Source organism: Momordica charantia (genome assembly GCF_013281855.1).
Source record: "Momordica charantia cultivar OHB3-1 chromosome 10 unlocalized genomic scaffold, Mcharantia_2.0 BLBB01000010.1, whole genome shotgun sequence".
Taxonomy (NCBI): Eukaryota; Viridiplantae; Streptophyta; class Magnoliopsida; order Cucurbitales; family Cucurbitaceae; genus Momordica; species Momordica charantia.
In genome coordinates this window covers 1771013-1783884 of record NW_028275158.1, presented here as the reverse complement: position 1 = coordinate 1783884, position 12872 = coordinate 1771013, and the positions used below count along the sequence as shown (strand labels likewise).

The window sequence follows — 12872 nt, the reverse complement described above, 5'->3', positions numbered from 1 at the left end:
GAAACACGTGAATAGAATGAGAGATTTAAAAAATTAAAAAATAAATAAAATGGTACTTCAACAAGAACCGAACCGGTTTATATGTGTGCGTGTATATATATCTCTTAGAATTTCAAATTTCACATCCACGATGTCTCGCGGAATCAGAATCTTCAGAAACACTTGCCTCTTACACTCATAATTTTGAATTTTTGATTTCCAATTTCAATTTCTAGGGTTTCAGAGACTGAGAGAAATGTCGGAATCCAAAAGCTATACCGTGGAGCTCCCAGTGATCGATGTTTATGAGGATTTGAGTGAATCGGCATTGTCTTCTCTTTCAGAGGCCTGCAGCGAATGGGGATTCTTCTACATCAGAAACCATGGCGTCTCCAAAGAATTTTACCAGAAACTCATCTCCATCGCCGATCAACTCTTTTGTCTTCCCCACGAAACCAAGAACAAAGTCGGATTTTCGTGCTACATCCCCAGGTTTATTGCGTCGCCTTTCTACGAGAGCTTCAAATTTTCGGGACCGGACTTCTCTGCATCTGCTCACCACTTGACGGAAACGCTCCTCGGCAAACACGATGCGGAATTCAGGTTGGGTGGATTTCTAATTGTTCTCCGGATGGGGTCGCAATTTTTTAGTACAATAATTTGGGATAGGGTGAAATCGAACCTCCAAACTTTGAGAAGATGAATATTATTATTGAACTATATTCGTGTCGTAGTTGAATCTTTGAGACTACATAAAAATTAAATTCTAACTTCAGAAATTTATTATATCACTTCTGAAATTAAATTTAAATTTCGAGGGAGTACCAAAAATGATGACTTTTTTAAATTCAGAGGCTGAATAGAAATTAAGTTCAGATTATCTTTCTGACTAAAAATGTATTTTATTTAATTCTTTTTTAATTTAAAGTCAAGATTATAAATTCTGTCCCATTTTATCGATTTCAAGAGCTTGTATTTGAGTCCCATCATTTAGTCAAACATTTTTCAATATTGAAAATGATAAAGAAAAAAAAATTATATTTCCAAAATGAAAATTGAAATTATTATAGTTATCAAAGGCATGTTTTACTTGGTGGCTAATTTTATCTTCAAAAGGATTTCATTGCTGGTTAATTAAATCAAAGAAACAAACAACTGAGCCCCCCTTTTTCTTTTGGCAAGTTTGTTAACCTATTTTCTATTTTCTTTATTATTATTATTTTTTCTGAAACTAATCTCCCTCTATGGGTTGAATTTGTCTGCAGCAACCTATTGAAGGAATATGGAAGCAAAATGACTGATATATCAAGAAGGATAGTCAAGCTGTTATTAAAGATTCTGGGGGATAATTTCGAAAACAAATTTTATGATTCTGAGTTCAGTAATTGCGATGGCTACTTGAGGATGAACAACTACTCTCCTCAAGACTCCAACGAAAATGTTAAAATAGAAGAAGTCGAAGGACTTGGAAAACACACCGACATTAGTTGCGTGACGATTCTATTTCAAGATCATGTTGGTGGGCTTCAAATGAGATCCAAAGAAGGAGAGTGGATGGACATAAAGCCTTGTGAGGATGCTCTTGTGGTGAACATCGGAGATTTTATGCATGCTTGGAGCAACGAGAAGTTGAGATCAGCAGAGCATCGAGTTGTTTTGAGGCAAAATAGTGTGAAGAGATTCTCTATGGTATTCATTTGGTCGTTTGAAGATGATAAAGAGATATATGCACCAAGCGAGGTCGTTGGGGAAGGGAATGCGAGACTTTATAAGCCGTTTTTGACAAAAGAATATAGAATATTTAGGGCAACTCCAAGGGGTGCAAGAGAAAACTATGAAAAAGTTGGAGCGAATGTAACAGACTTTGCTGGAATTGTAGGATGATATCTCTCTTAGCATAGTCTCTCGTGTTTTATTTTCACGTCTTCCATTTGGCCTTTTTTTTCATGTTCATTTGCTTTATTTCTTTCGTTGCATTTATCAATTATTATATTTTGAATAATATTAGGTTTGTTATTTTATTAGACATTTTCATTTTACTTACACTTCATATACCATGGTATTTTAGAAAACATTATATTAAAATATAAAATAAAACATTTTTATATTTGATCATTATAGTTAAAACATTAATTTATAATTTGATAATTAGATCGGAAGTCGTCAATATAAAAAGATTACTCCTCAACGTAAATTTAATATGTATTTTAAGAAATATTACATCTTCTTCAAATATACCATAACTATATATTTTTTTTTTATATGTTTTACGTTATATTTTGAGTTAGTAGACTTACCCATTCAACTATGTTTGATTTGACTAATGTGACTCAATAGATAAATATACTTATTATTGCTCGGTAAAGAGTTCTATTAATAAAAAATGCTAATTTTTATAAATATCATGGTAAAAGATAATGATTTTTTTAACCTACACATGATTCCATTAACTGATTAAGATATATATCTCGATAAATTGTTGGGTTTTTTTTTTTTTAATAGAACCAAATTGTGGGTTGGGATTTAGACTTTACTAAAAAACAATGATTTTCATATTTTTAAGCATATATAAAAGGGCAGTCCACGGCTCGTTTAATTCACAAAAACGCGAAGTTAAATTCTGAATCGACCGTTTTGACTTTTGAGAGTTCTCGCTTTCCCGCCATTTCAAGTTTCCCAATCGCGGGAGAGAACAGAACACAGAGATGGCTAATTGGCTCAAAGGATTTAAAGGCATGGTGGAGAAGATCAAGAGTTCTCTCAAAATCTCTCAATCCAAAGAATCACTCGTCGTCCTCACTGTCCCTGAGTTCATCGCCGCCGGCGATCACCTCATCGCAGAATGCCCCGATTGGTCTTGGTATTCTGCTTTTCTTAAATCTTTAGTTTCTTTTTACGAAGATCGCGATTCTCTTAATGCTATTACAGTTTCCTTTTCGAGAAAGTATTTCTGCTTAGGAAATACTGTCGTGCATTCGATTTCTAGGGATTCTGGTGAATTGAGCAAAGTGAAGTCCTATTTACCATCGCACAAACAGTTTTTGGTCACAAGAAGTGGTCAGTTGCGTTATCTTTTGATTTATTATTCATTTCTGGACTCTGGATGTATTAAACTCATCAAGAAAGCCGATAGTTCCCATTCTTTGGGAGGTTTTACCCTTAAATTGGATAATGCTTCCATATTCATGATTTAAATATCAAAAGTTAAGATTATACTTGCGATTAGTGACCAACAAAATCCCACATTGTTGTAGTTAAAATACTTCCTAGTAAGTCCCATTCTACACTAGCCAAGAACTTGATATTTGTTTCTTGATTTTTCTTTTTCATTCTACTTAACAAGGTCCTTTTTTTTTCTTAGTTACTGAAAAATTTTCGTCTAAGACACGATGGGAAAGAATGTCCAAATTCATTAAAACTTAAATTCTTGGCAGAACATTAAAGTTTGAAGATATATATATACATACATACATATTTAAATAAAAACAAAATTAAATAGAAAGAATGTCTTTCTATGAGAGTGGCCAACTAATGCTAAGCTTCTTTTCAGTTTCTTGTCTGCGAAGGGCTTCCTCTTATGAAGATGAATATATGATTGTTGGTGATGATGGTGAAGATGACAGTCGGCCTCTTTTTCAAGAGAATCCAACTGGTCTGCTCCAGAAATCTAACATATCTCACGTCTATTCTTATTTCTTCTAATTGATCAATCTTAAATACGTTTTAAATTACTGTTCTTTTATTTTTAAACATACACAGAGTCTGTGGAGGAGGTTAACTTGCATTCACTCCTAACTGATTCGTACTTTGGTGTTGGTAACAAAGAATATACTCCTGATATGGAAAAGTGTATTGGAATCTATTCTGTAAGTCCTTAATTGCAATGCATCCATAGATATGCAAGTGATGGTTATTGGGTGTTTGAGATTGTCATCAACATATGTATACACAGGGAACTCAGGATTCTACTCACCCCATGGTCCATGAGCCTGAAGACAATGATGTCGCATCCCCACGAACTTATGACATTAGCATCACGTGAGATAATTTTTGAATGTCTTTGGTCCTTTATCGATGATTAATTGTGTACTGTAATGGAAAATTAGTTGAATCTGCTCTATATGAGAACCTGTCGTTTTAGTCACATTTTAGTCAGAGGATACATCTGAAAAAAATTTCTTATAGGTGCACGTCACACATGGATCTTTTCTATATCTGTTGATCTCATCATTTCCTGTTGTTCCAGGTATGACAGAGATTATCAGACCCCCCGTTTTTGGCTTACTGGATATCATAAGGTTTGCACTTAATCTGTCAGGTTTTGGCTGTTTATTACTGAAATTGAATGGCTGTGATAGGTTGGTGGCTTGTATTTGAGTCTATTATGAAGACTTTAACAGGCCTTCTTACCCTAAGAAGTTGCATATTAAAAAGATGCATTTTGACATCCACATATTAGATTATTGTAATGATTCAGCCGATTAACTTGACTTTGATTTTATTTATGTACCTCATATCTGGGCTTCATCTCTAAAAGTTGTCAGTGTGGGTATGCCGTTCAACAGTTCTACAATTAATTATTATAGGACTCTCTGCCTTTTAGCTTGCTTTACTCTGGTAGAAAGTAGTACAAAATGAGAAGGGATTGTAACTGAACCATAAATAAGACTTATTCACCACAATGAGGACAATGAATTATGTTTCATACCATTGGCAGAAGCTATCCCTCAAAAAGGAATTTGTAACCTAAATGACCAGGTGGGCCAGGTCTTGGCACCGGCAATCAGCCTGGATGGCCATTTATATTACCACTGCCTATATCCCTTTAGCACATTTGGTGCAATAATTCAATTTACTTTTCTTCTTCATGAAAAATATAGAAAACAGTTCTGGAAAGAAAATAATTTTGTAGGTGGTCCATCTTTAAAACATTCACCCATGTTTTCGACTTCGACCTCAAACTTCATCAGGAAGATTAAATTATAGATATTTTCGCACAATTGATGAAATGTGTCGTCATGTTATTAATCTGCAATCCAATAGCCAGCCACGTTTCTACTTGCTATCATACAATTATTAACCCAAGTACACCATATCTTCCTCACCTTTCCAATCATTTTAGTTGTATTTTTGCAGTATCGGATGTGCCTGGAACCAGAACTTATTCTTGAAGATGTTAGGCGGGATCTCGCAGGCAAAACAGTAAGATATAGTTGGTGGCAAAACAGTAAGATATCCCAAAAAGAGATAACAAAGAGAAGAGTTCTACAAACAGGGACCCCAATTAGCATAGGAAGCAGAAGCTGTGTAATTAAAAAAGTCAAGTTTGATTGATCACTACACCAGAAGGAAGCTATTTAATTTTTCCATAAAAGAACTCTATTGCAATCTGAATATGTAGGTAACTATTGAAGACCATCCTCATTTGCTTGGGAAGCATGCATCTGTACACCCAAGATATCAGGGAGCTGCAGTGAAGAAAATGGTTGATGACTGTTTGTCACGTGGGATTGAGCTAGAAGTTCGCAAGTAATTTCACATTCTCCTTACCTTGCACAATCATATATTGTCAATGCTTTTGGTCTTTTGTTTTGATCTGATTTCTTGGTTCTAAATTTAGTAGCCATCGATTTAAGCAAACCCATCTATTGTAATCTGATACCATGAATGAAATTACTTTCTTATAAAAAAAAGGTACTTGTAAGAAAAGTTTCTTATCATTATAGCTTTTCAAATCTCCTATGCAATTGGAGACTTATTTTGTAACTTCCTTGGACGGAAAACCATCCCTTTTGTAATATCATACCATGAATGAAATTGTTTTCCTTTAAAAAAAAAAGGTACTTGTTACAAAAGTGAAGTTGTAGAAATGATACGTGAATTTTCTTTTGCTTTGCAGGTACCTTTTACTATTTCTGAAATCCGTTGCTTCAGTATTTCCAAGTATTGACTTTGGTGACACCATCGACTTTGAGCTGAAGCAACCAATCTGAAAGCCACCAATATGCATAATGTAAGCTAGTTCTCTGTCTCTTGTTTTCTGCCCTATTATCAGCTTTAGTTTATTTTGATCCTTTCTGGGGGCTGCTGTATAAGGGCTATGGGATTGGGAGTAATTGTTCTGTAGAGAGAAGTTTATTTTGAGTTGATATTGATTGTTTTTTCTTTACTTCTTGTTGGTGTGGTTTTACAGAGAAATCTCCATGGAGAGTGTACGCACTTCAGTATAAGAAAGCGATCCCCATTTCTTTTATTCATTGCGTAAATACTCACACTTTAGTTTCATGTATTTTCCTGCTTGTTCAAAGATTGAAACTTACACATTTTTTTATGAGGACTCTCCCGTTCATCCTTTTTATTTAGTTTTAGTTAAATAATACGTAGATGTGGAAATTCGGGTTTATGACTTCTTAGTCAAAAATATACATCTTAATTAGTCGAGCCATGTTTTGATGGGTCTCTTTTTAATCTCTATAGTACGAAATTTTGTTATTTTGAAACTATGTTCAAGTGTCACGTAACTACCTTATTTACTTTATCATTTTTTTTCCATCATTTTCTAACCATATTTAATTTTTTTAAATGGTAAGAAATGTTATGTGTTGTATCTTACTCTCTAATTATATATTCTTATTAAAAAGTCGAAACTTTACAAGTTTTTTACTTATTATTCAATTTATAAATTAATGCTAATCAGATTCTAAAAAAGGACAAAAAATCAATGCTAATAAAATATTAGTTTTATCTATATTTATAAAACTGTGAAATTTAAAAATATTTTTGAAGTTTTAAGCCTGTTAATGCATCTTAACTAATTTCACAGTGGGAAGATCAAAATATTTTTATAATGAATCCTAGAAATGATCTAAATTTTTGGTTATATAATATTTAGAACAAGACTAAAGAGTGAGGATCAAATTATTTTATGTTCACAATAGTTAAAAAATTGAAAATTTATTAATTTTTATAAGAAAATCTTTATTTAAAAATTTGTCTATCTAATTGTCAAATATTTAACGGTGGTGTAAATAAAATTGCTCGACCAACTATTTTTAAATATAAAATTACTAATATGAGTGATATTTGATTATACAATCTTTTAGGATAATATAAAATTACATTATGCTCGAGTTGATAATTTATAGAGTATTTTACGTTATTTAATTATTATTATTTTTTAATGTGGCGGCTTTTGGAAGGGCTATAAATACCGGCCCTAACTGCAGCGTACCCTATCAAAACGCACGCTTCAAGGTTCTTGCAAACTGCGGAACGATCGTCCTTCTTGCTCTTCGATCTCTTCTCCCCCTTCAACGACTCCACATGGACTCTCTCAACTCAAACCCTAACCCTAATTGCGCCATTGAAACCCTAGTTCCTTATCCTCTTGATTATTCTACTCCCGAAAACATTGAAGACCACGATCCCGACTCTTCTCTGCCGCCCACTGCCGGACCCGCTGCTTCGGATTACCAGAACAACTCGTCTTTATTTTCGGGCCAAGAAATTAAAGATTCCCAAGCTCGAAACCCCTCGATTGCTCACAACGAAAATCAGGGGTTTAGTTCTGGAAACGGATATTCCGACAACCAGGCGACTGGTGCTTCCCAGGTTGGTGTGAATAATTTGCCTAAGGTGGAGATTCAGAGGCCGCTGGTGTCGGAGAATGGATTTACGAACACTCATAGTGGAACCGACAAGGACTTCTCTGGTGGCGAAGAAGAGACCACGAGTAGGCGCCGACGTCGGAGCCGGTGGGACCCGCAGCCTGAGAGTAATGATCAGAGTGGCGGTGAATCTGGGAGCGGTGCACGGAAGAGAAAGTCCCGCTGGGCTGATGATGAGCCGAAGGCCGTAATTCAACTTCCTGACTTTATGGGAGGTATTGAGTTCGACCCTGAAATCCAAGCTTTGAATAGTAGGCTCCTTGAAATTAGTAGAATGCTACAATCTGGTATGCCTCTGGATGATCGGCCTGAAGGTGCTCGCTCGCCTTCTCCGGAGCCCATATATGACAATATGGGAATAAGAATTAATACTAGGGAGTATCGTGCCCGAGAAAAACTGAACACGGAGAGACAAGAGATAATTTCTCAGATAATTAAGAAGAATCCTGCGTTTAAACCGCCAGCAGATTACAGGCCGCCGAAGCTTCAGAAGAAGCTCTACATACCAATGAAGGAATACCCAGGTTACAATTTTATTGGGCTGATTATTGGTCCCAGAGGCAATACACAGAAGAGGATGGAGAAGCAAACTGGTGCGAAAATTGTAATTAGGGGCAAAGGGTCTGTAAAAGAAGGTAGACTGCAACAGAAGAGGGACCTAAAGCATGATCCCGCAGAGAACGAGGATTTGCACGTCCTAGTTGAGGCTGAAACGCAGGAATCACTAGAGGCTGCAGCGGAAATGGTAGAGAAGCTCTTACAGCCTGTTGATGAAGTCTTGAATGAGCACAAGAGGCAGCAGCTTAGGGAACTTGCTGCCTTGAACGGAACCATAAGGGATGAAGAATTCTGTAGGTTGTGTGGCGAGGCCGGGCACCGTCAATATGCATGCCCCTCGCGGACTTCGACATTTAAGAGTGACGTCCTTTGTAAAATATGTGGTGATGGTGGGCATCCAACAATTGATTGCCCAGTGAAGGGGACAACTGGGAAGAAGATGGACGATGAATATCAGAATTTCTTGGCAGAGTTAGGAGGTACGATTCCCGAATCAGCAACCAAGCAGACCGCTACACTGGCAATAGGTTCAGGCACTTCAGGAAGTAACCCTCCTTGGGCCAACAACAGTACAAGTGCCATTGGCAATGCACCACAAGCAAGCGTTGGGGCAAATGGAGTGAAGCCTGCAAAGGAATATGACGATACGAACTTGTATATAGGCTATTTGCCTCCGACTTTTGATGATGATGGTTTGATTAGATTGTTTTCAACGTTTGGTGATATTGTGATGGCCAAGGTTATTAAGGATCGGGTTTCTGGATTGAGCAAAGGTTATGGATTTGTTAAGTATTCTGATGTTCAGATGGCTAATAATGCAATTGCCAGCATGAATGGTTATCGTCTAGAGGGCCGAACAATTGCTGTTAGAGTTGCAGGAAAGCCACCGCAGCCTACCGTGCCTCCCGTCCCTCCAGCTTCGGCTGTGCCCACGTATCCTGTTTCCACCCAGCCTGTTGGTGTCTATCCATCCCAGCAGTTTATGCCTGGTGGTCCTCTTGGGAATGTTCCTCCACCTTCGAGTTATACAGGAACTCCAGTTCCGTGGGGACCCCCGGTTCCTACTCCATATGCTTCTTATCCCCCTCCACCTCCAGGTTCTAACGTTTACTCGGCAGTTCAGGGTCAGGCCATGCCTCCTTACGGCGTCCAGTATGCTCAGGTCCAGACAGTCCCCCCCGGTGCTCCATCTCAACCTGTGACTTCTGGTGAAGCTCAGCAGAGTTTCCCTCCAGGATTGCCATCTGAAAACACTACTAGTCAGCCATTACAAACTACTGCTTATGGGAACACTTTATATTCGATGCCACCAAGTGCTCCACCTTCTTACCCGCCTGCTTCATATGGTTACTCGCCTTATTATAGTGCAGTTTCTACTCATCCGTTACCAATGTCTGCATCAAATACAGATCAACCTCAACCACCCAGCGGGAATGTGCCTTGGGCTACAAATCCTCCTGTGCCTCCTCCCATGCCTTCTGTAGAGAAGACAGCATCGGGTGCAGACGCTGAGTATGAAAAGTTCATGGCAGATATGAAATGATTCGGGTCCTAATTGAGCATACTTCAATTTGGAGGAGGTATGTTGAGAATTTCTCTTTATTGTCATTTTTAAACTCTGGATGAACTTACTTTTATGAAATGGGTTCTTTTCCAGTTTCGAACCCTTGAAAAAAAGGGTCAATCAATTATCTGTTGGAACTAACTTTATTGGGTTGTTTTCTTGGTCGTTTAATTCCTAACTATTTTTTGACTAATCAGTTTTATATGTTTCTCCCTCCAGTATGGTTAGTCCTGATTTTTGAACAGCCAAACAGGATCAAGTTAACTCTGTAGCCATGGATATGGAGGGATCAATACTGCTGTAGGAGTAGAATATTGTTTTGTTTGTCAACACTCATCTGGTTTTTATCGGGGAAAAAAATCTATTTCGTCTCCAGCAAATTTAGATTTATTTATTTAATTGAGGTTATTCCAAAACATAGTGTTGCAAATTATTTGGCTAGTATTTCGTTCTCTTAGTTTTTGCATGCTATGGTTATAAAGTTGCACTTATGGAGGACATATAGAATAGTATAGATTTTTGGAATATTCATTTCTTTGCATCTGAAGCATTTCAGCATGTAATCCATCTTAAGTTACTATGAGCTAAGTCATATGAAATGTGTAAGTTTTTATTTTATTTTATTGGTGGGTGATATTTCTATACGATGTTTTCAACTCAATTGATAAATTTCATTTTGATACATTATTATTTTGTTTTTTAATTTTTAGGTTTTGGGACAATAAGGTCCTGAAAAAAAAATCAATAGGTAAGTGATGAAATTAAAACTTTTGAAAGATTAGTGACTAAATTGAATAAAGGACCCAAATATTTGGGTACTAAAATATATATACTTAGCCTATAAGAAAAAAGTAGTTACTTTACCTTTTTGTACTTCACGATCTGCTATCCTCTTACACGTTGTTAAAATGGGTTATTGAGGCTTGTACTATTTTTTTCCCTGTATCTGCTACCCTCTAACATGCTGATGAATATTGGGAGTGATATGGTTACGTGTGCCATTTTCTCTACTCCACTGATTTGCTATCCTCTTACACGATGTTAGTATTGGGTGGGAACTTGCAGTGCACTCATCTTTCACGTGAATATGATTTGTAGTTTTCTTAACACCTTTTTTTTTGTGACGAATATTTCTTGCTTATTATTGCAGTTATTAATCATCCACCGGTATCATGTAAAATTTGACAGGACTGATGTTTCTTGGAGCTGATTACTTACCTCTTGCCATGACTTTGTTGGAAGTTTGGGACTCACCTCTTTAACCTTGCTGTACTGTCTTGACATTTGCAGAGATTCAGGCTAGGAGTCCTTGTCACACACTACCTTGTATTGAAGGAGCAAATTCGAGCATATTATTATTGAAGGATTTGGTTCTGTTTCTATTGCGTTTGCTATCTAACAATGTCTGGTTCAATTTTTGCTCTTCTATTACTATAATTATTTGGACTTTCTCATTACCTACTTCACAGATATAGGTAATGATATTTCTTGATAGATACTTGTTGCTTATTCTAACAATTTATTAATCATCGCTTTCTGTTTTGATGTTCTAAGTAATCACTTAATGTCATGGCGTTGATGCGTTCCTTCAATTGATCCAGCAGGTAATTGTGCCCTCAGGTTTCCATGCGATGGTGTGGTACAAGGAATAAGTGTTTTAACATTTCTTTTGTTAGATGCATGTTGGTTGCTTGGGCTAACATGTTTCTATTCTGCATAATATGCCTTCTGTTTTGAGGGTTCTAAGTGAGTTTAGTATTATGCTAGTGGTGATGATATTCTTCATGCCTTCCATCAATCCATCTTGAAGGGATCGTGCCTTACAGTTTTGACGCATTTGGGTATGTGGAAAAATTGTCTTAATTTATAGCGTGTTTGATCCTTTCTTCACGTTTATAATCTTTTCTGATGTCTTTTTATAGTTCTCTTGTGGCAGGTTAAGATGTCAGACTTGTTAAACTTAAATCACAGGCTAGTTAGTTCATATATTGTAATTCCTGATTGTCAATTTTTTCACTGGCTTGTGTCCAAATGCTAGAAAAATTGCTGCTGGTTGTTAAATGAAAACAGAAATTTAGAAAAATAAAAAAATAAAAAAAGGAAAAGGAAAGATTGGACTAAGCTTTTGAAAAAGTTTTCCTTGGCAGGCAGGTTTGAACATAGGTCAATAACCTAGATTTTGTGTCAACTATTTCATTCGGTTGGACGATGATAAGGTTCAAGACACTAACAACCGCAGCCAGGTCAATGGTATATCACCTTATAATTTGTATTCTTTGTATGAAGAATTTTTTAGTGGTTCAGGTAAATTATCAAGTTTAAATTGCGCCCATCCTACAAAATTTAGGTCCTTTCTTTTTTTTATCCTGATAATTTATATTTTCCATGATTATGTGGAGCTAAAGTTTGATATGATTCATCTATGAGAAGTTTAGTTTAATTATGGACGACGGGTTACTTCCTTGACATGATTGGAGAATCCAAATTCCAAACACGTGTTTCTACGTGTCGTGAGTACCACTTTGGTTTCTAGAGGACATATGTGAGACCTTATCATTATTATTAAATACCACCTTTATTTTCTTCATTGACAGTAGTCACTCTATTCTAAGAAATTTGGAGTGATATTTGTGGTGCTTCTTTCATTCTTACATTCTTACATTCAGCAGTAGAGAGGAGGTTTCATCTCAACGGGCTACGCCTGTTCCTTCAGGGAGTATCTTCCAAGCTGAAGTGTTCTATATTAGTAATTGTTAGGAGTCGACAAATTTATGTTGCTGGTTCTACTAATATCATCAGACTTCACAGAGTTGGATCCTTATCCTTGCCATCAATACATACATGATGATGGCAGTTCATTTCATACTCGAATTTCATTCAAATAGCCTGGGCAATATTTGTCTGATTAGCATGTAGTCTTTCATGCTTAGGCAACATCTCTTTGATCTATATGTTGTTACAGAGTTGGTTGGATGCCTGTCAAATCATGATTCTTGTGCTTCAAGTTACATGTCTGATTAGCATTTAGTTTGTTGTTGTGTCCCATGCACCTTAAGTCTCGCTTCGCCTGTTGGTTGTGGTGGTTACAGCAGTGAGGAACGAGG

The 12872-nt window shown here is 36.5% G+C and overlaps 3 protein-coding genes across 6 annotated transcripts; all 3 read left to right on the top strand.

Moving 5' to 3' along the window:
- The first annotated feature begins 115 nt into the window (after positions 1-115).
- On the top strand, positions 116-2007 carry LOC111011430 (gibberellin 20-oxidase-like protein). The gene is made up of 2 exons (XM_022285175.2): positions 116-582; positions 1245-2007. The coding sequence occupies exons 1-2, from the start codon at positions 236-238 to the stop codon at positions 1861-1863; spliced, it is 966 nt and encodes a 321-aa protein (XP_022140867.1). The 5' UTR covers positions 116-235; the 3' UTR covers positions 1864-2007.
- A 590-nt stretch (positions 2008-2597) lies between these two features.
- ATG3 (autophagy 3 (APG3)) lies at positions 2598-6409 on the top strand. 3 transcript variants are annotated; one of them, XM_088118541.1, is made up of 10 exons: positions 2598-2839; positions 2966-3036; positions 3530-3631; positions 3739-3845; positions 3932-4017; positions 4226-4277; positions 5116-5286; positions 5381-5508; positions 5879-5992; positions 6173-6407. In XM_088118541.1, exons 1-9 carry the CDS (start codon positions 2685-2687, stop codon positions 5970-5972), a joined length of 966 nt encoding a protein of 321 aa, XP_087974667.1. In that variant the 5' UTR covers positions 2598-2684; the 3' UTR covers positions 5973-5992; positions 6173-6407. The 3 variants fall into 3 exon arrangements, with proteins under 3 accessions (XP_087974667.1, XP_087974666.1, XP_087974665.1); XM_088118540.1 differs by having other exon boundaries at positions 2598-3036; positions 5116-5181; positions 6173-6409; XM_088118539.1 differs by having other exon boundaries at positions 2598-3036; positions 6173-6408.
- Positions 6410-7219: 810 nt separating this feature from the next.
- Positions 7220-11321, top strand: LOC111011722 (splicing factor-like protein). Of its 2 annotated transcripts, none has more exons than XM_022285594.2 (2): positions 7220-9784; positions 10957-11321. In XM_022285594.2, the coding sequence occupies exon 1, from the start codon at positions 7303-7305 to the stop codon at positions 9745-9747; it is 2445 nt and encodes an 814-aa protein (XP_022141286.1). In that variant the 5' UTR covers positions 7220-7302; the 3' UTR covers positions 9748-9784; positions 10957-11321. The 2 variants fall into 2 exon arrangements, with proteins under 2 accessions (XP_022141286.1, XP_022141287.1); XM_022285595.2 differs by having other exon boundaries at positions 10919-11321.
- The last annotated feature ends 1551 nt before the right edge of the window (positions 11322-12872 follow it).

What these genes read in the sequence shown, in the direction of transcription:
- LOC111011430 (XM_022285175.2), top strand. Translation starts at nt 236, where the DNA reads ATGTCGGAATCCAAAAGCTATACCGTGGAGCTCCCAGTGATCGATGTT. An exon ending in AAACACGATGCGGAATTCAG is followed by an intron (nt 583 to 1,244) that starts GTTGGGTGGATT and finishes ATTTGTCTGCAG; the next exon opens with CAACCTATTGAAGGAATATG.
- ATG3 (XM_088118539.1), top strand. Translation starts at nt 2,685, where the DNA reads ATGGCTAATTGGCTCAAAGGATTTAAAGGCATGGTGGAGAAGATCAAG. An exon ending in AGTGTATTGGAATCTATTCT is followed by an intron (nt 3,846 to 3,931) that starts GTAAGTCCTTAA and finishes ATGTATACACAG; the next exon opens with GGAACTCAGGATTCTACTCA. An exon ending in GCATAGGAAGCAGAAGCTGT is followed by an intron (nt 5,287 to 5,380) that starts GTAATTAAAAAA and finishes CTGAATATGTAG; the next exon opens with GTAACTATTGAAGACCATCC.
- LOC111011722 (XM_022285594.2), top strand. Translation starts at nt 7,303, where the DNA reads ATGGACTCTCTCAACTCAAACCCTAACCCTAATTGCGCCATTGAAACC.